Source organism: Phasianus colchicus, chromosome 3 (assembly GCF_987193195.1).
Source record: "Phasianus colchicus chromosome 3, bPhaCol1.hap1.1, whole genome shotgun sequence".
Lineage (NCBI taxonomy): Eukaryota > Metazoa > Chordata > Aves > Galliformes > Phasianidae > Phasianus > Phasianus colchicus.
This window is the reverse complement of record NC_143438.1, coordinates 26,782,534-26,808,989: the sequence shown is the minus strand read 5'-3', so window position 1 is coordinate 26,808,989 and position 26,456 is coordinate 26,782,534. Positions and strand designations below refer to the sequence as shown.

Genomic DNA, 26,456 nt, shown 5'->3' with positions numbered 1-26,456 from the left:
ACTATATGTACTGCTGTGGGTTCAGTAAAGTCCATCCCAGCCAGACTCAGTACAGCTACCTAAAAGGAAATGTATAGTTAAGTAAAGTGCTTTTGTGAAAAATTAAATGTTTAAAACAAGCAGAAGTACTATAAGCCTAAGCTCTGCTTTATCAACAAAATATTTTTTTCTGTTTCTTCCTGAATTTTTTTAATAAATCAGAGACAGAGATGCAGCCAAACAACAGCATTTGATCCTGGATATCACTACTTGTATCTAGGACTTTCAATTATGTTTGTTGCAAATAGAAAGCACATTGTACAGACTCATGAAAGATACACAATTAAACAGCAATGGAAAATACATTACTAATATCCACTAGAGACAAGGAAAGTAACATGACAGAGTGGGATCAGTGAACTGAGTTCTTTGATTTTAATTTATGCACCTGGTTTACGCTCTCGTCTTCCCAAACCCGTATGTCTGCGTTATCTATTCATTGGATTCAGCCTTAAAAGTAGACTGCAAGCTGTCAAAGGTGATAAGAATCTGCTTTTTTTCTTATTATTAGTCCATAACATGTCTGGAACAACAGACTTCACATTGAGGAACCAAAGTACCACAGTTATGGCCATCATAATAGCTAAGGGAAAAAAAAAACACTCTAGCTGCTGCTGATGTCAAAACACCATTTGCTGGTTTTACTAATAGCAAAATGGATAAGCATGTACACATAAAAGAAGCTCATCTGAATATATATGCATTTTGGAATGTAACAGTGAGTGGTGAAAGCACCTCCTCCATTTATTAAAGAACTATCATAGGTATAAACTAAGGGGATTAGATTTCAAGTACGACATGGTTGATTTTCCTCTCTTTACCAATGAGAACAATATACTGCTGCTTGAGTATAAAGAAATAAGAAACAGTGATGGTCCTTTACCATCCATTACCCTGCACATCCCAAAGAGAATCAAAAAGGGTTTCTTGCACTGAAAGCAAAGGATAATTGGCCATCTAAACTAGTCAGGTCTTGAAGGAGAAGGGCATATTGCTGAATACACTGTTTCCATCATTCACTATCTTTGTCTTTATTTCTCTCTCTTCTGTACACTTTAGTTCAGATTGTTTGCCTAAATCATACTGAAGAATAAGTTGGAGTAAAGCACAAGTATCTTCAAGTCTTCTATGGTCAACTCCATTGTTGCCAGAAAACATTCATCATGAAAGAGCATATTCTCTGGAAACAAAAGATAGATGAAGACCCAGCCAGATGGACATAAGCATATCATGCCCTGAAAAGGAAAATTAATGTTATTGGGGCAGCCTTAATTCTCCAATTCCAAATTTCCATATGATTAACTTGCAACAAGTACACAGATTTCAATTTCTAGAAGATAATTTTCCAAATAAATAGTTAGTTTTATTGTATACTATCTTCCCTGCAGTGAAGCACCTGCAATGAATTGCCATGTGGAGGAGGGAATGAGAGGAAAAGGAGGGAGAGATTAAAAACAGGCACAGGAAAGTGGTTACAAAACAAAAGCCTATTTGCAATGCCTTAATTCACAGCAGTCCATATAGTGTTCTCTATAAGTACAAAAGCAGGGAAATACAGTCTGTCAGAATTGTCCAGAAGAGACTCCACCTGACCTGATACAAAGCAGACTTGGCAGAAAGAATATATTTGTGCATGCACAGGCAGACATTCACCATATAGAACACGATACTCTCTTATTACAATAAGCACCACATCATTTGAGATCATTTCCTCATACTTTCAGAAGTGTAAATCAATACTCTAGCTATTAGAATCTGACAAACACACCAACTCTAAGGTTACAACATTTCAAGATTGATTCAAATCTAGATAATGGAGCTACAGCCCACAGTACTTCTGCTGTGATGGTGAAGAACTGGAGAAAGAGCAGACGAGAAACAAGCTGAGTGCTCTCTCTACTGCAGCATAAAAGCTTAAATGCAAGATTTAAAAGCACTCTGGAACAAGCCTCCTCAAATTGCTCAGAGAAAACTTTGACAACAAATGGAGCAATAATTAAGAATAATTAAGAATATTTTTAGATGCTGTCTTTACTGGAATTGTTCTAATAACAATAAAATCATGTCAGAATTTCTGCAGGAAAACAATTCAAAACTGAAAGATAACTGAGTTTTACAAGAGGCATGTTTTATTCAGACTTACAGCTACAGCAAACAATTGAAAAATGTATCTGATGAACAGCTTACTTCCTCAAGCATTCTGCTATCTCATAAATAGTGGTACTAAACTGCTACAAAGATCTTGATTAACAGAACTGAGTGTTCCATTTTTTTTCTTAATGCCTCCAATGAATACAGTAACCTGTACAAACTGCAAAACAGAGAGACATATAGGATGAGATTAAAATTACCACCTATACAGAAGTCCAACATAGGGTCTATATGTCATAAAATTGCACTTCTATGTTTCAGATGAGGAATTAACTGGCAACAGTGTAATAAACAAATCTTAACAAGTTGTCATCTCGTGACCTATATTAAGTTATTGCCTGAACTGCTAACAAAAAGAAATGCAGCCTTAAGTGCTGGTTGTTTGGTATGCTGCCTTTCTGATCGAATCTGCTCTGTATATTTTCCTTGTAGCTCCTAAACCAGATTTTTTTTGTTAGCTTTAAGCAATGAAACTCTTGTCCTCCTGCAGAATGTTACTACCATCTAGAGAACAGATACGTGATTACTAGCAATATCCTGACCTGAGAATGAGAAGCAAGCAGTTACACCTGTAGTTCTAGCAGTTAAAGTGTGAAACAGAAATCTGTGTAAAGAAATGCAAATAATACCTTAGTTCAAAGCTTTATCATAGCCTCAGAAATGCAAAGACAGTAATTTTCCCAACAGCAAATATACAAGCAAAATAAACGAAGGCAATCCAATAATTCTGTCATTAGATCCTATGGTTAAACTGAAGTACTAAAATGCCTTACGAAAACTGATATTATAAAAACAATGAAGGAAGGATGAATCTTAACTTCTTCTATATTATTTTCACTTCCTACATCGTGACTTGATTAAGTATATCACAACAGTAACATTACCGTTTCCGACTTACCTACACAAATATTGATTGCATCTACTGAGTGATTTTTAAGACATTTATACAGAAAAAAATGAGGTAGAATATATCTTTATGTTCCTAAACATGATAGTATGAGTCTTCCAAAAACTTCTATTTGCCAATAAATTTAAGTTGAGAAGGTATTCTCAATATATTTGAACATTCATATTATTTTCAACTGCAGAAGAAAAACACAGAAGTTCAGAAGAAAAAAACAAAAGTTCTAAAATCATGTTCTACAATCACAACAATGAGTATTCAGAAATAATCTCTTTGAGGGCTCTTTTACAAAAAAAAAAAAAAAAAAAAGAAACTTTTAATGACAGAACAGAGACACAAGAAAGTAGACATATTCCATGAAGCTCTCCCTAAGCAATTTTCCATTTCCATTTCAGGAAAAGTCATGTTTAGGCTTGATAAGTATTTCTTAAAAATAAAAATTGATAAAAATGACCATTTAGATTAAATTACTTACATGGTTGAAGTTAAAGGATTTGTATTTGCAACTGTAATGCAACATAATGCAAGAACATTATCAAAGCAAAATGCATGTTTTAAAATCTTTGTGTGCACACGCACACAAACATATAGCATCTTCATTTATAAAATATATACCACAGAATTGTAGAATCATAGAATTATTTGAGTTCGAAGGGACCTTTAAAGATGATCTAGTCCAATTTCTCTGCAACAGGAACACCTACAGCTGGATCAGGTTGCTCAGAGCCCTGTCCAGACTCACCTTGAATGCCTCCAGGGACAGGGCTTCCACCATCTCTCTGGGCAATCTGTTTCAGTGCCTCATCACCCTTACTGTTAAAAAAAAAAAAAAAGCTTATCCAATCTAAATCTCCCTTCTTTAAGTTTGAAATCATTTCCCCATTGCCTATCACAACAGACCCTGCTAGAGTCTGTCCCATTCTTTCTTACAGTTCCTCTTTAGATACTGAAAAGCTGCTATCAGGGTACCTAGCAGCCTTCTCTTCTCCAGACTCTCTCAGCCTGTTCTTGTAGGAGAGGTGTTCCATCCCTTGGATCATTTTTTGGCCCTTCTCTGGACACGCTCCAACAGGTCCATGTCTCTCCTGTACTGAGGACTCTACATCTGGATGCAGTACTCCAGGTGAGGCCTCACCAGCACAGAGCAGACGGGCAGGACCTCCTCCCTTGTCCTGATGGCCACAGTTCTTTTGATGCAGTCCACTTGGCTTTCTGGGTTGCTAGGGCATTGCTGGCTCGTGTTGCCATCCATTTGTGCCATCAAGTCTTCATCTGTATTAATCTATACTTCCAGCACTTCCATGTTGAACACTTCAAATCACTTGGACAAAAACTTATTCTATTTCACTTTTCTTCCCCTTCAGGGGTTAACCTGAATCATTTTGGCTAAATTAGCATGAATTACCAATAATTCCTTTTATGCTTTCACAAATGCCTACTATATGTTCTCTCATCAATCTTCTCTTTAGAGAGGATAGAATCTGCATTTGTGGAGGATCTAACCCTTGACAGAGAAGGTCCAGAGGAGTTTGTATAAAATATTTCGTCAATTTAAGGTAACTCATATTCTGATTACATTGTGCAGTCCCTAAGAAAACAGGACTCCAGTCCTATGTCTATGGCCAATCACTCTCACTACCTGAGTGCTGCCACACCCTCACCACCACTTTTAAGAAAAGAAATTATTCTTACAATTAGGATAAGAGATGTGCCCAACATGCCTTTGACAGAAGAAAGTAGTGTCACCACTTCTTAAATACATAAAATACTAGACCATCACTTGCCCAAAATCTGATCCTACAAAATAGATTTTTTCCCCAGCATCCATTCAGACCTGATTAAATGCATTTAGTGACTTACATCAGCCACTCCTCCTTGAAATAGAAAATTAATTTATGAAGTCTTTGTTTTCATAGCAATAAGCAAACCTCACACACTGAGGCTGGCAGAAAAATGTCACGTGTTTATTTCCCCTCAGAAAGGTTTATCATATTTAGTTAATAAATTAAATCACACTCTACATTTTTGTGCTTGATAATTTACATGAGTGAACACAGAGCTTTTCATTCTGATGTTCCATAATATTCATATAAGGAACTGTAAAAAATTTATCAAAGAGCCTCCTTGATTTACAAACATCATCCTATTTCACAGTATGTTAAGCTTTATTACATCATTTCTTCCTCTTCACTGTATTTTCATTCCTTTTATTAAGGAAGGCTAAACTTGAATTATGGAATGACTATTTCTTTAAACTTCCCCTTTAATAAAGTTATGGCCCAACCATAAGAGTCTGAATCCTATCCACAGTACTGAATATTTACCAACCGCAATTTAAGGGACCATACTGAATTTTTTACATTAAAAAGGGGTGTATAAAATACAGTAAGAATCAAAAAGAAGTTTGAAGATTAGGATACCTTCTGAAGAACACAAACCCTTTATTAAAAATGATTGCACTGCTGAGACAAGTCATTAAAAATAAATGTTTTCTGACATTATATCTGAGACTTCAATTCTCTGAGTCAAAATTTGCTCCAACAAAGATCCCATATTACAAAGGAGACAAATAACCAGTTTATCTTGAACATTAAAAACATTATCTTTGTAAAACTCTTACTGCTGAGCAACAGAAAGAGCATGAACCAGAAAGGATTTTACAATTTAAGCTAGGAAGTAAATATTGCTATAGGAGTGCCCATATTAGCGTTATATCAGGCAATCCATCACCTTGCTGTTTTAACTTGCCATTGAATACAGATTTTTGGAGATGTTACTAATGCAAAAAAAAAAAAAAAAAAAAGAGACACCACTAAAAAGCACAGTGACAAAATCATTCACAAAAGCAGTAATTTAATACAGAAATCCTGCCTGCTAGGGTCTGATATAACTTCCTAGGAAGATTTCTACTTCTCTATTTATTAATTAAGGATTACTTAGGAATTATTAAGATATGAAATGAAAGACAAGCAGTCCTGCAGAGTGTAGAACAAGCCTCCTGAATATTTTATTAAAAGAGAGGATTTTAAAAATACTGTGAAAGTTCATAAAGGCTAGCAATACCTTCTCCCTGTATGTAGCTATTGTAATAGCCCAAACAATATATAGGAACTGAAAGAAAACAACAGGAAATTCTTGAAAATTAGGCAAGGTTGCAGAGGTAGAGGTCATATTTTATATATGCACAATAATTCAGAGCGAATTCTCTCAACACAGTCACCACTATTAGCTAAGTATTTTCACCACGAATGAACAAGAGCCTGCATGCCACTCTTATAAAAAATCTGTATGGTCATCTGAAACATGGCTTCTGTTCACACTGCAGTCACCACAGTTGAAATGCACCACCCACCACCTCACTGTGCTCACATTCACTGTTTGCTTTCCATAATCATTTAGCGGGTGCCATTTTTTTCCACATGGAGGAATTCAGTGACACACCTTTGCTCCAGCTACACTCCCATGTCAGACGCCATTCTCTCAGACTGTCCCTCTGCTGCCATCTGTCACACAGTAACAAAATGTAATGGCATATTGGCAGGAATGTTCAATCTCTACTGCCATACCACTAATACCTTCTTCTGGTGTGTATATATACATACACACACAAGTGAGAGAGAGGGAGGGAGAGAAGGGAAGACAGGGAGAAAAGGAAGCACTAGAAAATCTGAGAGAAAAAAACAGAGCCTAAAGAAACATATTGTCAATGAGAAATCAAAATGCTAATAAGCAAGACATACAAGCTAGAGAAGTGAGGTGACTTGATCGCTTGGATGAAGCGCTAAGACCATTCACATAACACCAATCAACTTTGAATAAGCAAAGTATTTTTAGTGCATCCACAACTATCTGAATCTTCTGTCCTTCAACTCCAAGAAGTACCTAAGCATAGGAGATGAGCTATGAGATAGGATGAGACATATAGAAATTCAACATGCAGTCATCACCATCACATTAACACACCTATCTTGTCACAAAAAATGTCTCTCTAGATGATTGTGCTTCCTCTAAATAGAACAGAAAAGGCAGTCTCTCTTCCATCATGAGTTGGAATGATACAACACCTTTATTATTTTTGATTAGGTAGAAATAAGAAATACTCAGTAAATTTCAAACCACAACCTCACATCTTGATTTATATGTATACATGCATGACATTTCTTCAAGCATACCTCTCAGTCTAAGTGTTTTAAATTATAGGAACCAATGAAAATACTAAATTACACAGTGAAGGAAAGCAGCTACTACTAACACAGAAAGGTTATCCTTCTATGGAACTACCTCAATTCCATCAACAGAATATATTCATGAGCAAATAATGATTTCCAAAACAGAAATTTCAGGTGGGATTATTATTTTCTCAGCTGCTTTCATCCATGCAGAAAACTGCAATCATATATTTTAATTGAGAGCTGCTTTCGGCAGGCAGTTTATTACTTTTATCTGTAAGGATGAAAGAAGCAAAAGGCCTCTGTGAGCAAGGCAGACAGGGTTCATTTCTTTTATTTACCAGCAGTAGAGACAAATGTGGGGATGGAAAGAAAATGAACAATAGGGAGCACATCAACTTCTTGGCATTGTGAAAATTCCTCTCTCTACTGAAAAAGAGTGCCATCTTTCCATTTGCCAATAGCCATTTAATGAACAAGCCTTTCTAACAGAAAGCCCAAGACCTTGGAAAAAGACCAGGTATCAACCACAAGGAAAGCAACTGATAGGGAATATTTTTGGATGACAGAAATAGCAGATGAATAATGAAACATGTGAAGTATAAAATCCTAACCACTTATTTTCAGAAGGATAAAAGCAGCTACATTTATGCCCTTACTGAGAAAATAAAAATGCATATTAACTTTAAACAAGTTAGATGATCTGACCTGTGAAATCAGAAATCTTTTCATGACTACTAATATTCTATGCTTTAGACACTCTCGAAAGTGTGACAAAAAGAAAAAAAAAGAAGCAAGACTCAGGGTTGAGAAATAAGAATCTAAGGAACAGAAAGGGGAGAAATTTTCAACATATGCCAGAATCACAATATTTCCTCTAAGAAAATAGTTAAAACAACAGTAAATTATCTGAAGGAAATCAATGTACCTAATACTTCTAGATGAGCTGTTTCGGCACTTCTTTCTTAGTTTCTAGTGCTGAATTTGTAGCAAAGAATTATCTATACTGTTGAGTTACTAGAAGACTGAAATGTATGCTTCAGGTTTAAACAACTAGTAAAACTAGTATGCATCAACTTGCTTCCATTCTAACACTTTCAGTGGCTAACTTAACCAAGCAGTATAAAGATGAATAAGCTTTAATACACTTCTATGGCCTATTTTATCACAGTCAGTCTCTATGATGTTTCATGATAATGAATTGCCAACACTACGTATCACTGAGTGTAAAAATTATTATTTTATTTATTTTGAATTTCCAACAGTTTACTTCCATTTAAACTCTGATTTTACAGTATAGTTCCAACTGTACTTTACTTTTTGAAGAGTTTTGTACCAAAGCTGGTATCTCCCAAACCTGTCTAAGACATAAAATCCAACAAGATTAATTAATTCCTTTGGTTCTTCAGCAAGATTTCTGAAAGTCTAAACGTTCCATTATTAGTCCTTTACCAATTTAGTGAATCCATTCTGTAGCCTACTTTCTACTTTTGCATATGCTTAGAAAAATTTGCTGTTTATTCATGGTTAGGTATGGACTAGCTATGGACCCCACAGACTTGCTCTCAGTTCTGCTGATTGTATTTGAACACATACTGCCTGCTGTAGTTTATGGTAAGCTTTTCTGTACTCCATAAAGTTGGCTTCTCCACTTCTCAAGAGTATTTGGTTCCAATGATTTTATCATTCAGTCACTGCAAACTCATTCTATCCATTTTTTCCACAGCTACAAAACAGTAATCATCAATCGTGTCCCACCTGCATAGAAATTAATTATACATGTCTACTTTATAGTATATACATATGTTATGTCAGCATACATAGGCATACCCTGACTTAAAATGAAAATCTTAACTGTTCCCATGAAAAGAAAATGTAGGTTTTATTCCAAGCTTTTCCTTCAAATAAAATTTAAAAAACGAGCAAACTTTCTGCAAAGAAACATTACTAGAAGTTACACTGAATGTGTTTTGTATTTTTAAAGTTAATTGCATGATTAATTTATATGTATATATCACAAATAAATTAAAGGACTTCTGCTTTCCCATAATATTCCCATCTAGAGAGTCAAATAATTCTGAGTTTATCTGGCATAAGAGGAGAGGTGGGGTTGACTCTGGCCAGCAGCTAAGCACCACACAGCTGCTCACTCACTCTCTCCCATCACCCCATAGCATCAAGGGTAGAATAAGGAGAGCCAAAGCAGGAAAACTCATGTGTCAGTATAAAGATATCTTTGTAAGTGAAGGGAGGAGGAAGAAAATAATATATATATTTAAAAAATAAAAATATTTTAAAAAGTGATGCAAAGACGATCGTGAAGTACCTCCCACAAGTAGACCAATGTTCAGCCAATCTCCAAGCAATGACTACGTCCATCCCCAAAAATCTTCCCTCAGTTTTTATTGCTGAGGTTGACACAATGTTGACACTATATAGTGTGAAACAGTGATTGTGAAGAGTAGGATAAACCTCTAGTCCAGATAGTGTCCCCTCCTAGCTTCTTGTATATCCCTCAGCCTACATGCAGTACACAGAGGGCCAGAGTGCAAAACAGAGAAAGTCTTGGCACAGCAATCGCTATTCAGCAATAGTCAAAACACTGGTGTGTCATCAGCACTGTTTTAGTCACAAATTAAAAACACAGCACCCTACCAGCTGTCAGATGTAGCATAGTAAATCACTGTAAAACAAGACCAGAAAATATCAAAGCTCTAGCTTCAGTGACATACTGTCCATTTTTACAAAGCAGATATTTCTTGCGTTTTCTTGGCATTGTCATCAGCCAAAGTCATGTACTGATTTCATTCATTTTCTCTACTCAAGATGGGACACGCACACAGCTTCAATACACCAACTTTTCGGGGAGATAAAAGATAACATTTCAGTTTCTACGCAAACCTGAGCCCTCAATGCCTCAGTACCACCAAAGGATACCCAACACTCCTGTCTTATACTTTGTAAATGGAGCTCTCTAATGCAAATTCTTTCATAAATCAAATAGCAGCATCTTGTGATCTTCCCAATAAACAAGCTGTTTGCTGTAGGGGATTTTGAAAATTCATTTTACTACTTTGACAACAGAAAGTTTGACTGCCTTTGAATTTGCTTTCAAAATTATACAGGTCAAGCTATTGCCCACAGAGTATTCTGGTTAACTTTGACAATGATGGATACCTTCATGACCATTTCCCAGATCCCTTATGCCTACACTTCACAACTGTCCTTAATGATGAATGACAGTCATCTGCATTGAATGACAATTTTCTAGCACTCTCATCCCTAAAGAAATGGCATTATTAGCACAGTTTCTTACTATAATTTATCAGACTGAAAAACATAGGGCTTCTGATTTACTAGATTCTTTATCAATGTGACAAGTACTAAACAGTTTGATTGTAAAAGATATCAAGTTCTTAAGTACAGTAAACTGCATTTTGGTTAATTTAGGAATTTTTTATTCTTAATGAAAATGGAATACGGAGAAGACACTGTTTTGATTTGAAACAGGTTTGAATATCCTAGCTGAGCCTTGAATAAATGCACAACTGACTGTTATTTTCTTTTAAAAGAGCTACTGAAAAATATCTTTTAAACAGAAATCTTGTTCTCACCACTTACTGTGGAAATTTTCTTTACCTAGTGAAGAGTTTTTTGTTGGTTTTTGCTGTTGTTGTTGTTTTGTTTTTACCATATAGTTATATTTTTCCCTATTTCAACAGGAACTGAAATATCCCAGTAAAAAGACCCTTTCCAAACATTATCCACTCATGTTCACACTTTGAGAGAAAAGGATTCAGTTTAGGCCACAGTTCTTGGCACTGATTATTCATTATTGGCAGATCCAATTGAAGTTATTATAACAAATAATAATAGCTTAGATCAAAAATTATTGTTTCCATTACAGCAATAATAATAATCCATTCACAGTCCAGGAGTTGCTGTGCCTATGTTCTACAAACACTGAAGCAAACTACTCCATATAGAATAAAGTGTTGCACTTCTAACCCAAGAATTCTATAATCTAGACATAAATCTTCAAATAGAAAGAGACAAGACTATCAGGAACAATGAGAAAATACTGGTCAGCTTGGTGGGCAAGCAACATTAGCAACCTCGAGACCTGCATTTTGCAAGGCATCACATTAGTGACTTCTAACAAAACTTTTTAAGGAGAACAAGTTTCCTAAGGCTTTCACAAATGTTAACAAGGAACTCTTCCTGTATTTGCAAGAAGGCAAGTAAAAAATGCAACAGTTCCTTTGAAAAATAAGCAAGCAAATCTGAAACAACATGTCAAAGGAGAGGAAAAGCATCTTCTAATACTGAAGGAAACAAATTTTATTATTATTATTTGAACGTAGATGGAAATGAGTATACCTTTCTAACTGATCCCACACAATATATCCACTGCGTATCTCAGAAATATTTATCCATTGTGAGTTAAAGGGGGCAATTAGTTGTCAGAGAGTGTAGCAAGTATGTGAACACTGATGCAGTAAGAGAAAGTGTGTGCTTGTAAATATATTTTAGAAGGATGGGAAGAAAACTGCAAAGTGATATTTAGGTGAATCATAACAGTTGTACACCTACTACCAGATTGTTACAGACAGTGTTCTCCATTTGCTTATGCATCCCTCAACTCCAGAAGCTTTGTGCATGCTTGGATCTTTGGATTTCTGCCTCAGAAAGTATCCAATTTTCTACTTACAGGCTGATTCAGCATCTTTTGCATTGTTCAGATGTGCTTCTTGTGGAACAAATGACATCTTCTCCGAGTCTTGCAGTAGCTTCAGAAATACCTTTCAGAGAGAAGAAAAAATTATTTAGATTCAATTTTCTATAGACTACTTGTTTTTAAACCATTATCAGACAGTAGTAGGGGCTGCAGTGGCCACTCTGCTGGAGAATGACTATAAAATTATTCAAACACTCTGGAAGAGGTATCCCTGAGAATAAGGGGCAAGAAATAAATTCCAATATACTCCACCTATAAAGAGTGTTGTTGTCCTAGTCACCATCTATCTGATAAGAGTTTTCAATAGACTGGCTATGCTTTTTTGACATTTCATGCTCCTAAACTGTAGCATGTATAGGAACTCATTTACTTCAGTTTTTATCAAGGGTATATGGGCAGCTTCAAATCTTTTCTGATTCTCAAGCTGGAAATGCATGGACACATCTGGATCTGCTACCAGAGTTCTAGTTGTACCACTGCCATTATCCTTCAGCAACTGATAAAGGTTCTTTGACGTTAAATATGAAAAAGGAGATTAATTTTAATCAATTTTAATGTATGCTTTGTAGCAAAACAACTTGCATTCATACTCCAGATTGGAAGACGATGCTAATCTGTTGATCTAATGAAAATCCTATTATCTAAAAAAACACTGTGTGAAACACCAAAATTATTTTATTGTAATAAACATAACAATCTAAAAGTCTTCACTGGACAAAAATAATAAGAGTTTGATCTTCTTAAGTGGGGAAATACATACACATCATAAAGAAGCTAATGATAACATTAAAAGAAACAGATTACACCAATTTTACAATGAAATCTATTACCTAGGAAATACGTTTTGCTAAACAGATTTGTGTTACACTCCCTACAGCATGCTTAATCCTGTTTCATAGTTCAATACACATAAAGTCCTTTGAATTTTATAGAGATGCATTTCATTTCTCAGTTTCTCAGCCTTGATGAAGCCTAGAGCAGCTTTCATGGTGACTTAATTATTAATCCTCAGCCCACTTCTTGTAAACTCAAATGAAAAATAAAATAAATGTCCAAATCTGAACTGCAATTGAAACAGTGACCTGGGAAATTCAGATTAAATAAATAAATAACAGAAAATACAACTACTGTTAGCATCTCTAATTGAACAGCAAAATTACAACCAAGATTTACTTTCTCTTGATGAAAGCCTTCTCTTCTCTGTTTGAGTTGAACTGCAAGATACCAATTATAACTACACTAAAACTTTCCAAAATCATTAAGAAACAGTTTACTTCTTTCTGCAAAAGAACTCAATACCAACTATAACAAAAAAAAAAAAAAAAAATTCCTTGTTTCTAAGGAATTTGTGCTATAGACAAAAACAAACAAACAAAAAACCCCACAAACAATTTGAAGCATTTATTGCTGTGGAAATATGTTTCTTGATTTGCTGAGCCCTGACTGCTATATAAACTAAGTTTCTTTTAGTCAATATAATTGCCATATAATTGTCATTATTGATTGCATTTGTTACCTGTCAAGTTTCAGGGAACACTTCTGGGCATTAGCAATTGCAGGGATAGAAGAAATTAAATACCTCCTGACTTCTCTGTTAGACCTGGCAGGGAGATCCTGGCTGCCCAAAGCCACATTCTAATTTGCTGCTTTGGGCCTGCTTGTAGGCAGATCATTTGCACACCAAATCTGTCAAGCAAACCAAAGCAAACTGTACAGGCTAATACCACAAAGAACTGCTGCCCTCTGGCTAGGACAATAGATAATCTACAGGTTGTTACTTGCACATACTCAGATCAGCATCAAAATTTCTCCCAGAGGTAAAGAAGAAAAAGTTTGCCTGTAATCACAAATCACTTAAAGGTAAGATTTTACCATACAATCAAAAAAAAAAAAAAAAAAAAAAACCAAAAAAAAAAAAAAAACCCACCCAACCCACAGCATTTTGCTAATGCATAACGCTATACTCTGATATTTAAGCATTACTTTTTTTGCTCTTCTATTCTACAAATCCGTGTGTATCTTAGCCATTTTTGAGTGGGAAATGTTAATTGCTGTTTACAGTTTATTTACAAAAAAACTTGCAAAAGAGTAGTAAAATTTGTGAGGATAAAAGGAAAAGTAGTATATAAGACAGAAGAAAGTCCCTGGAAAAAAATAAAAAGCACATGAGATTAAGATCACATGGAAGTCACATTTAACACCTTTCCAATACAATGCAGACTCCTATGAACACGTCTTTGAGCAGAGAACAATACTACATAAACACTGTTCTATACCAGAACCACCACAGATAACACTCAAATACCCAAATCTGAAAATCTCCTTCTTAGAAAATGTTCATTTTTCACGTGAGGAATAATTACATTTTGTAAAATTCAGCTCACTGAATTCAGGAACTGAATTTTCTTCAGTTCCTGAGCAGTACCAACAGTACCCAGTATCCCTTGGAGGTTTCCAATCTACAGTTGTAATCCACACTAACCTTAAATAAATTCCAATTCTCCTTTTGGTATGTTTTCCATTCACATTATATTCATATTTTCTTCCAGGCAGCTCATTATTAATATAGCCTTCTGGAGTTACAATGTTTCCCTAATTGGAATGATGCAGAAGCAATCCTAGAGAAATTCACTATGGGTGAACGTTGACCTGAGTCAATGTCTGGCCACTGATCTCAGCCATTTGCCAAACAGGAACACTCCTGATTGTGAAACTTATATACACAGACAAAGATAGACATTTGACAGCTCAGAGCAACAGAAAACCTATGCTTTCCAGGAAATAAAATTTCCTCCTTTAAAATAAGAGGGGAGTAGCCTGGCTCACTGCCACACTTGGCCCTGAGAACTGGCTGCATGCCTGATTCTGTAGGACCACCTCTGCCATTCCCGAGGATTGAGATAATGCTGGCAGTCTAGGAGGATAGCACTAGTGGCAAGTAGCAGCTACCAGTCAGGCAGCTTCTTTCAAACCACCAGGTTGTGAGCAGGTATAGAAGATGCATTGCCCTCTAGGAAAAAGATCTGAACAGGTAGCAATACCACAATGAAATAGATTAACATAACTGTGCTCTTATTAGATGTTAGAGCACACTAAACAGAACTGAATCCCATTAGAGGCTATATACTGTTTCAAGGCCAAAACAGGTCAAGGCCTTTCTTGGGAAAGTTTTGGGGCAACGAAGTGAATTTAAAGAATTTCCAATAACATATATTTTGACACATCTTATTTTGCAAAGTTTCAGTGATTTAGTACACTCCTCAATGCTAAGCAAGAAAGGAGTTAGTTTTGAAAACTCAGAATTGCTAGCAAGTTCATCATCATCCTCCAGAGAGCATTCAGCATATACAAAGTTCAAGTAACCATCCTTCTATCCCCCCTCTTTTCTCTCCTATCTTTGGATTATAAACACTATGAAGTACACAAAAACAGAGTTGGAAAAGATTTTAAATAAAAAATGAAGCAAATATAACGTTAGAGAGATTTGAACGTGTCAGGAACTTATTTTGTTAGAACTTCAAAATTCTTTTGAAGAATGAATGGCAAACAGGTTTCCCTTGAAATCTAAGATTCTAGCAAGAGGAAGTATCCCTCACATTAAAGAAGAATAATGGTGAGTGAATGAGAGAACGAAAACAAAGGATAAAATGAAGACTGTAACACATTTGTTCCTTTAAAGTCAGAGTGCTTTGTTTTCAGATTGAATTGTTTGAATAGACTAAATAGCACTATTATGTGCTATCCATTTAGTTGCCAATGCAAAGAGGCTTTTGATAAGAAAATGGAGTATGGAGGTTATAGCAACTAAGGATGAGATACGGAGATGGCAGAAATCATTCTAAATTAATGCATTAAGTCTTCAAGCTGAAGAATGATACATCAATATCAAATACCATCTTTAAAGCTTTTTATTTTAACCTTCCCTGCAGAAAACATGCAGAAGGAAGCTCACAACTGAATAGCAGATGTAGCACAACTAAAGAAGTCTCCAAGTCTTCCAGAGACATCTTCACATTTACTTTACAAATTCTGCAAAGTCTTAGGATGTCCCAAAGGGACATAGGGATGTACCCAAAAAATCTGTCAATATACACAATGCCTTAAAATCTGTAAATACTGTCAGTAAATATTATTCTTACTTACAGCATGTTAATCACCCCATATAATTTGAAAGCAAATTACTGAGTTTTCCAATAGTTTTTGACTCGCCACATAGAATTATACAGAGAAAGGACAGACTTCGCTTTATAAACCTGTATTATATTTCTTTTTTTCCCCCCTCGTCCATTGCCACAGCAAATTCTTGCCACATTAGCTAACTTACTGTGTTCATATGTGAGAGAATCAGCAAGGAGGCTTTTTATTTCTCTTTATAAAAAAACTCAGTTGTATAGAGCTTCACTTCAAAATAAAACATGCATGTGCTGTCATAGTGTTCTCTGAACTGCAGTTTAAAAACAAAATGTTTACACTTATAAAGCCTGCTAAAAAGTCTGTAGTATATGAAAACAGTCCTAAAGAGATATTCCAATGGATCACTTCAGGGTACAGCAGCTCCACTTGGTGGTGAATCTGTTCAATTACTTTCTTGAACTACTGACATTTGAAGTTTTACTTACATTAATAAGGTTCTCTTTATTTTTTCCCCATAGATTATGTATGAGCAGTGATTCTAAACTACTAACATCAAACTCAGAACTGTTGACACTTTCAAACACCTAACGCCATTAATCCTCATACGAATATCACACATTAAAATACAATGCATAACTAACATCTGACAGGCCTTCAGAAGCCTCATCTTCATAAAAGTGGGAAAAGTATTTTATCTGAGAGACTTTGTGTTCTAGCTGACTACAACACTACATAACATTTTATACATTTCCATGAAACGGAAGGAGATGAGACACACTTCTACACAGAGTTTATTGCTGTATATTAAAAGATAACACTTCATAGGCATCTGTATTTAATATATTGTTATTGGAGTGGGGTTTTTAATTAACATATCTTTCAATTTTCTGTTAAAAATACTGTCCAACATCATCTGTTTTTATAGGCATAGATAGTCATTATAGGTAGTCACAGGAGAAATCAGTTTCACAAAGTGATGCTGAGTGAATTGCACCAAATAAAAGTAGTGTAGTCTTCATACCATAAAATGCCGACATTAGTCTCCTATCATCACTTGAAGTAGAAAAAAGGTGTTATTTTCAAAATGATCTATAATCTTGATGTTTAAAAGTTATAATCCAGGTAAAAACAATCCAAGGAACATAACTTCTCACTGATATGACTAGCTACACAGCTAAATTCCAAAGTGATGAAGTAGCACACAGAGTCCTCTTCTCTGCTCTGTTTAGTGTGTGCATATATATACATATCTCTCTCATCCCCCTCCCCAGTATACACACAATATTCCTTAGAGATTTCCAGCACAGTTATGCAAAGTCCTAAGATTTAGATCTTTGTAATTCAAAAAGTATTTTCTGTATTTTTTTCCTCTCCCCAGAGCTATCTGAACCAAATCTTACAAGTTCAAAGTTCATCCAGATGCTAGACATTTAGGACAACAATAGCAGTTTTGATCAAGTCAGACACAAATTTTCCTTTGTTAAACGCAAAAAAACTTTTTATGAGTTACACAGTTCTTCGGGATTCACATCAGATTCTTAGCAAAAGTCATTGTAGTGGAGTGGCCTTTCAGTTTAATAGTAACAGCAAAAATACAAAGTATAGATTTTGTGGGGGGGGGTTGTCTTTTTTTTTTTTTTTTTAAACAAGCTTCTCACAAGAAACTGTTATGAAATATGACAGATACAAGCAAGGGCAAATAGAAGTAAATACAAGATTCTCTAAAAAGAAGGTGGCATTACAAAGAAAACTAGAAATACCTCTTCCAAGGTGGTGTCAGAAATGCCATAGCCGGTCACATGTAAATGATGAAGGCTTTGATCTAAAGCCTGGAAAAGACCTTTAAAAGAGGTCTTATCTGCCCTTTCTGGAATCACATAGGTTAGTTCAGTTCCACTGTTCTCTTTCAAGAAAGCTTCTGGGATGTGAGTCTGCACAAATGACGTGACCCGGACAACATGCTTAGAATCCTGGATTTCAAACACAGAAGGCTATAAAGAAAACAATCATAAACACACACACACACACAAAAAAAAAAAAAAAAAAAAATTGTTAGCAGAAGCAAAGAACTTGATTGTAGAAGTCATATACGAAAATCTCCACTGATTAAACTGCATCATCTAACCCGGGACACAAAGACTATCTCACAGGAATAAAGAACACTTAAATCTTTAAATTCATCATTTTCAGAGATGTCCCTGTATTCTTCTAAGTAAAACACTAATAATAAATAAGAAGAAAAATTATTGAAACCTTTTTTGCTGTCTCTCTCTCACATATTACTTCCTAGCGAGGAAGAATATGCCTAGAATATCCTTGGAATATAACCAACTATTACTTGGCAGGCACTGTTAAGTTTTGCACAATACATTTTCAGTATACCTTTTTTATGAGCGTTAAATTGTGTCCCTGGCCATATGTTTCTCTCAGATAAGAAGGAGAACCGTAGCACCTCAGTTGGCCCTGTTGCAGAATGGCAATGCGATCACTGAGCACCTCTGCCTCATCAAGATGGTGAGTAGTAAAGATCAGCGTGCAACCTGCATCAGAAAAATTAGTACATCTACAAATCCTTGCTCCCACAGAAATAAATCTGCCTTTCGGGAAGATACTTTAACCTTGAGAGAATGTGTTTCAGCTCCCTTCGAAACATAACCCGAGACACAAATAAAACCTCTGTTCAAGATTTACACTCAGTAGGTACTCTAGACTCAGGTCTAAACAATCTTTGCCTTTTATTATATGTAATGGCTTGACACTGCCTACTATAAGTTCAGGCTACTCTATAAGAGCTTAAAGGACTCCTTAAAACCACATAACAGCAGTGTCTGTTGGATTATTCACTGTGGTATATTACAGCTAATTGAGTGTTCACTTGCTGAAAAGTTTGACTTCCCACAGTCCATTTTTCACCATAAGGCACTTAAAAAGTTAATGTTGCAGACTGACTGATGAGTCTATCATCATTAGAAAATCATCATTATACACACAGATATGTACAAAATGGGAAATTAAATCCAGGAAAAAGAAGGCTTTGAGAAGCAAAGAAACAAACAGAGAAAAGACAACAGAAATGCTAGGAAAGGTCTAGAAACTAAAATGAACCTGTTGGATTAAATATATTTCTGTGAGTTAAGAGGTAATTCTTGTCTCACTTTGCTGCTTTAAAGTTTCCTGAATTGATTAAATGTTAGTTCTGAAATTAATGTATTTAGTTACCAAATAGCAATACTAATATTCAAACTTTCCTGTTTAAGTTTATTGAAACAGAATTGCAGAACGGAAAATAATGAACAAATAATGCATCTAAACTTTGTACCAGCTTTGTACTTCAGTATAACATCCCAAATGCTACGGCGGGAACATGGATCTACTCCACTGGTGGGCTCATCTAGAACAACAGTCTTTGAGTTTCCAATAAAGGAAATGGCAATCGACAGTCTCCTTTTCATTCCCCCAGAAAGGGCTCCAACAGGTTTGTACTGGTGCTGGGATAAACCCACATCTTCCAGAGCTCTGAAAAAGGAATATAGATGCTTGACCAAGTTTGGAAAAGCTTTCAAGTCATCTCATGTCCACTCACTGCAGAATGATCAAAAAGATTGTAAAAGAAAGGTAACAAAACACTACCTCTGACTGATTTTAGAGTTTGGTTACAAAAATTAATAGAAAACAGAGAACTTTATTTTCTACCTACAAACGATAATACCTGTCATGGTTGAACTATTCCGTAACAGTGCTGGGCGGGATCAGAATAATTTTAAAATTAAATTCAACAGAATAAATACTAGTTTGCTTATTGATTTAAGCAAACTCTAGATTATAGGCCCTTAAACCACAAGTAAGGATTGTTTGTTTCACAACTCAAACAGCGCTTCAGTTTTTGCTAGTATGTAATCAACTTTAAAAATGCCTGTAGTCATTTGAACATTTGAAGCAAATGATAGGGTAACACTACTTCTTGTAACATTGCTTTATTATTATTATTATTGTTGTTATTTAAGAAATGTTTCTGTAAAGTAAACAGATTAACAATATCCAGGTAGAAGATCAGGTAATCTACTTCAAGCTACTTGGAGGTTCCTGCACAAAGGACTGGGGGGTGCCTTACACACACACACTGTGTGACCCTTCAACTGTTTCATGGGGTGTGACAGCACTGAAAGACCAACAACTCACTTTTCATCACACTGAATATCCAGTCATTGACCAAAAAGCTTTCAGTTACTTTCAGCCTGGCAAACAAAATATAAACAGCTTAATGGTCAAATCTCCTGATTCATTTGAGTGAATATGCAGATTAGTATTTTTTAAGTAGTTGCTTTACAGATATGTATCGGAAACTGATGATTGTTAATCTCTTTAAAAGCTGCTTTCTTTTTATTTCTTTAACGAAAAACTTTTTTTTTTTTCTATTTTTTTCCCTATTATTATATGAAGTATTTTATGCTATTTATTGTCTTATTAATTTTTATCTAAGTGACAAGGCCTGCAGAGTCCTGAGCATGCTTATGTGCCATTACTATGACAGACTGCTGCTGAAGTTACAGATCAGCAGACTAAGTACAATAAAATAAAGGATATTAATTTGTATAAATGTTAACTAAGCAATATGTTTGGTTTTCCCTTGCTGTTTTGAAGAATTATTTATTTTGTTTCTGGAGAGATTGCAGCATCTCTTGCCAGAGGTTTTTCACATCAAAATTTTAAACAGGATTTTATAATAGCTATTAAAAAGGAAAGCCACCTTGCCTTAAATCAATCTGCATATGCCTAATTGTAGTTTAAAGAACAATCCCATCAGCCTGGCATTTCTATTGACATGTGGAAATGCCCACCCCAAAGGCTAGCATGCATCAAAAGGTAAGCAATATTTACACTGGCACACTATTAAAAGAGCATACATTTTGCTCCTAATTTTCAGAGAAATGTAAGAGAAATAAAAGATAATAAAGTCAGTGTATACTTAAGTGAAATCTCAGGATGAAAACATTAGTTTAGCTTCCATCTGCCTATCCAACAACAGGAAGAATGTTAGGCAGACAGCATGAGGGAGAAACCACTACAACTGCTACCAGGCTATCTCCGCTCCAATCAAAACATGATCATTTGATAGTTCAGTGTATCAGATTTTTAAACATTGACAGTTTCACTACAAATATATGCAAGTAAAGGCTAGAAACTAGAAAATCAATTTCAGAATGCAAAGCGTGAGAAAAACTCATGGAAATCAATCTTGTAGTTTCCAGTTACTTCTTTTTCCAATTTTGCTTTAGCACTTCTGCTTAAGTGTTTTGCAATAGATGACTGATTTACTTGACAACAAAGGAAAGAACTCTTACCCACTGACTTGCTGATTCAACTGCTCGTTTGTCCAGCCGGGTGCCTTCACTGATCCATAAAGGAGCAGATGTTCTCGTACTGTTAGTATGTTGAACAGAACATCATACTGTGGGCAAACACCCAGCTCTGTCCTGATGGCAGCCAGGTCAGTTCGGATGTCCTTTCCATTGATAAGAATGGTACCAGAGCTGGGTGGGTACAGACCAGTCAACAGTGATCTGATGCAAGAAAAGGAAAGAAAATCAGCATATAAGCATATCTCATGCTTGGATACAAGTCTATGAGACTCAATGAGGTCCATCCACGGGTTCTAAGGGAACTGGCAGGTGAAGCTGCCAAGCCCCTATCAGTCGTGTTTGAAAGATCATGGCAGTCTCATGAAGTTTCCACTGACTGGAAAAGGGGAAAAAAACTCCCATTTTCAAGAAGGAGAAAAAAAGAAGATCCAGGGAACTACAGGCCAGTCAGTCTCACCTCTGTTCCTGATCATGGAGCAGTAGGGCCTTCAGGAAGATCTAAGGCACATGGAAAATAAAGATGAGGTGACTGGTGGTAACCAACATGACTTCACCAAGGGTAAGTCATGCCTGACAAACTTGGTGGCCTTTTATGATGGAGTTACAGCTGCAACGGATAAAAGATCAACTGATGTCATCTACCTGGACTTGTGCAAAGCATTTGACACTGTCCCACATGACATCCTGGTCACCAAATTGGTGAAAAATGGATGTGATGGATGGACCACCCTCTCCCTAGATAAGGAATTGGCTGGACAGCCACACTCTGAGTTGTGGTCAGCAGCTCAGCATCCAAGACCAGTCAGTCACAAGTGGTATTCCTCAGGGATTGGCACTGCGACCAGTGTTATTGAACATTTTTGTAGGCAACATGGACAGCAGAATCAAGTGCACCCTCAGCAAGCTGCCAGATGACACTAAACTGAGTGGTGCAGTTGACACAATAGAGAGAAGGGATGCCATCCCAGAGGGACCTGGACAGGCTTGAGAGGTGGGCCCATGACAACCTCATGCGGTTCAACAAGGCCAAGCGTAAGGTCCTGAATGTGGGTTATGGCGATCTCAAGCACAGATACAGGTTGGGTGGAGAACAGCTTGAGAGCAGCCCTGAGCAAAAGGAATGGTGAGTGTTGACTCTTGGGAGAGCCAACCGTATCCTGGATTGCACCACAAGAAACGTGACCAGCAGGTAGAGGGAGGTGATTCCACCTATCTACTGTGCTCTCGTGAAATCCTACCTAGAGTACTCCATCGAGTTCTGGAGCCCCCAATACAAGAATGACATGAAGTCATTGAAGAACATCCAGAGGAGGGCCACAAAGATGATCAGGGGGCTGGAGCACCTCCCCCATGGGACAGATGGAAAGAGCTGGGGCTCTTCAGCTTGGAGAAGAGAAGGCTCTAGGAAGATCTTATAGTGGCGTTCCAGTAACTGACAGGGGCCTACAGTAAAGCTGGGGAGGAACTTTAAAAGAGCAGAGAAGGGGAAATGGCTATAAACTGTGAGAGGTTAGATTTAGACTAGATATTAGGAAGAAAATCTTTACTGGAAGGGTGGTGAGACACAAAAACACACTGCCCAGTGAGGTTATGAATGCCCCCTTCCTGAAAGCATTCACAGCCAGGCTGGATGGGGCTTTGAACACCCCGATCTAGAGGGAGGTATCCCTGCCTATAGAAGAGGGGTTGGAACTAGATAATCTTAAAGATCCCTTCCAACCCAAACCATTCTATGATTCTGTGATTTCCGGAGGAACATCTTAACATCACTGCAGCAACATCAGTGCAATTTAACAATTAGAGGAACACTGCTAATGCTTTTTGGCTCTTTTTTTTTTTTTTTTTCTCCCTTCAAGATCTCAACAACCCTTCATTCCCTCACTTCCAGAATCACTTTTCCCAGCCAAATTTAACAGTCCATTATTTCTTTTTCCACATGTATATTCTCACTGAGGAGTAACTGCTAATGGATTCCCTGTCCTACATCACTGGTTTTATTTAAGTTGATCAGAATTATCAAAAAGAAATACACATACTTCTTAATTCAGATGTTTTTCATTTTATTTCTGTCTCTGATCAGGAAGCCTCTTGTAACAACTATGAGTAAGACATAAAAACCCTTAAGTCTCCATACCCTGTGTGACTGGGGTACGCACAGGATGCTCATGAGAGGTGCTCATCTCCACAATCAAGCATGCCCAACTGCTACTGAACAATTTCATCATGGTATCAGTGGCACAGAGGACATAATTCACTGCATTGCTTTTGCCATAGACATATTGCCTTCACATTTCACATGTTATGAGGAGTTTAAAAATTAAAGGATAATATTTATTTTAAATATAGCATAAACAAAAACAAAGCAGGAAAGAGAGAACAAATGTTTTGAAGTAAGAAAGCGTAGCAGAGACCAGAAGCACTATTAACTGGCAGACTTACATAACTGTTGTTTTGCCAGCTCCATTAGGTCCCAAGAGTGCTGTTATTTGGCCTTTATGGAAAGTAAGGCTGAGGTCTTTAACAGCAGCCTTATGGTTATCCACGTGCTCTTTGGTGAGAGACAGCAACACAACACCAATGGTGGCTCCTTCTGTGCAAGTGCCTTTCCAGCCTGGAGGTGCTAAGTCTGTAAAGGGAAGAGCAGAAGACCAAGAGGATCTTCAAGTCTCAACACATATACAAAGGGAATAAATAACAAGTTAACTAAAACTTTGTTGCCATTTACCAAAAACCTGAACAGATGTTCAGGTGCTTTGAACTCAAATAAGCCCAACTGAAATGAGAGATCCTGTACCAGTTAATATTTGCTAACATTTTGGCCAATTTGCAGTTTTAAAAAGCAGCCTAACAGAATTACATCAGGCTGAGTGAATGTCCACAAACTTGTCATAACAAAGCTATATTATAGAAAAAAATCATTATTTTATGTTCATAAATATGTGAAATTTCTGTGTGAATTCTTTCATATGTCAATCAGTTTCAGGCATATAACATTAACATAGCATTAACAGCCATGGCCAATTAATCCTATTAATCCTATCTCAGTCAGTAAAGCAAAGCAGATCTCTTTGAGCAGTACTGTATGCAGTTCTGGCTCCTCAGCTCGAGAAAGAACTTCTAGAGAAGTGGAGCGGCACAAGGATGATGAGGGCCTGTAGCATCTCTGTTGCTGTTGAGGAAAGGCTGAGAGATATGAGTCTATTCAGCCTGGAGAAGATCGAGAGGGGATTTTATCAGCGCTAATAAATATCTAATGTGTGGGAGTCAAGATGATGGGGCTAAGTTCTTTTCAGTGGTGCCCAGTGACAGAACAAGGGCCAATAGGCAGAAAATGGAAGACAGGAAGTTTGAAATGAAAAGGGGAAAAACTTCTTTACTGTAAGAGTGACATTTCCCTGGAACAATCTACCCTGAAAGGTTGTGAAGTCTCCTTCTCCAGAGATATTCAAGAACATCCTGGACACTTTCCTGTGTAACTTACTGTAGGGAAGCTGCTTTAGCAAGGAGGTTGGACTGGATGATCTTCAGGGGTCCCTTCCAACCTCTGTAAGTCAGTGATACTGTGAAATGATTCAATCTAATGTAAACATAATTCAAACAGATATTCAGCACTGTTCTAACCATGACATAATCAGGTTCAGCAAATTGTATTGACTACATGACTCAAATTGGCTTCATAGACTAGAAGAAAAATTTGGCACAAGTGTCTCTAATTTCCAAACATAACCAGTCAGTCACAAGCCCCATACACATATTATTAACATGTAATGTTTTACTGACAAACTGCAAATGAGGAATTCTACAGTAATATTTTTCCTTTAAACAAAGCTAAGTGTAACATTAGTCTAAAGAAACTGAACTTGTTCTGGAGGAGAATTACGAGAATAAAGATTTATGCATGACATATGTATATATATCTGTGTGTATATTCATGTCTATAAACTGAGTTTACAATTTCAAGGATTGATTTGATTAGACTGTGAATGAAGAGCTTTTTTCTCCTTCCACAATCATTCATAACTCCACACAGACCTTTTACCAGAAACATGAGGCTACCTTATAGCAAGGTATTACTGTGACATTACTGACATTTTTCTATTCCACTCAGCTTCTCTATCTTCTTGTTCAGGAGACTACATCTATCAAGTATAGGTGTATACATATAAATCACTGCCATTTGCACTGCATTCTAAATTTGCAAGCACGTTCTGGAACGCAACAGGTGAGTTAGGTGCAGATTCAGCCTCAGACAATGCATCTTGGGCAAGCTTCAGACGAATAGTTCCCTATTTTTTGCAAACGTTGTAATGATTCACCCTTTTCCTGAGAGAAGAAATTCCAGGTGCATACCCAACAACCAGTTCTCTGTCAGCTCATCTCTTACCACCAGACCCACACTCTGGCACTTTCCACTGCTGCTGAACTGGCTCTTACCTGTGCTCTGTGGAACAAATGTCGGAATCAATGATGGGAAGCTTGTCCGGGAGCAAATCATTTTGCTATTGAAATATAGTTATCCAGGAATGCACTTATCCCATTATCAGTACACTAAAGCTCATTTCTCTGCATGCATGGCAGCATTAGAATTTGCATACGGGCAGTTTAGGTTATAGGCATGCGTCATGTATAAGAATGTGGAAGAAAAGTGAGACTAACAGATTGACAAAGCTATATGCAATAACCTGGGTGGCTTGAGTCAAAGATCAGGTCTACACTAGTAACTTCACAAGTGGTGGAGTTTTTCCTCTTTATACAGTGGGTGTGGAAAATCCAACAGCAAACACTGAAAGTCTTCATCTTAAGTATCAAAGACTATCATATCTCAATAAAATGGAATTGTTCCAAATTGGAGCTATTCTGGCACAATTCAGAGATGGTTCATCCACAAATACTTGAAAGAATCTCAAGACTTTCTGAAATTTGCACTGTTCTAAGAGAGATCAGTACATAAAACTGTTGAA

The 26,456-nt window shown here is 36.6% G+C and overlaps 1 protein-coding gene across 1 annotated transcript in view; it reads right to left on the bottom strand.

Moving 5' to 3' along the window:
* ABCA13 (ATP binding cassette subfamily A member 13) overlaps positions 1-26,456 on the bottom strand; it is a 173,880-nt gene that overhangs the window by 77,279 nt on the left and 70,145 nt on the right. Inside the window, exons 36-41 of the mRNA XM_090137138.1 lie at positions 23,935-24,121; positions 21,478-21,696; positions 19,455-19,651; positions 18,518-18,675; positions 17,896-18,126; positions 11,975-12,065 (exon numbers count right to left, since the gene is read on the bottom strand). Of these exons, the coding sequence (XP_089993264.1) occupies positions 11,975-12,065; positions 17,896-18,126; positions 18,518-18,675; positions 19,455-19,651; positions 21,478-21,696; positions 23,935-24,121 (1,083 nt within the window). The remainder of the gene's footprint in view (positions 1-11,974; positions 12,066-17,895; positions 18,127-18,517; positions 18,676-19,454; positions 19,652-21,477; positions 21,697-23,934; positions 24,122-26,456) is intronic.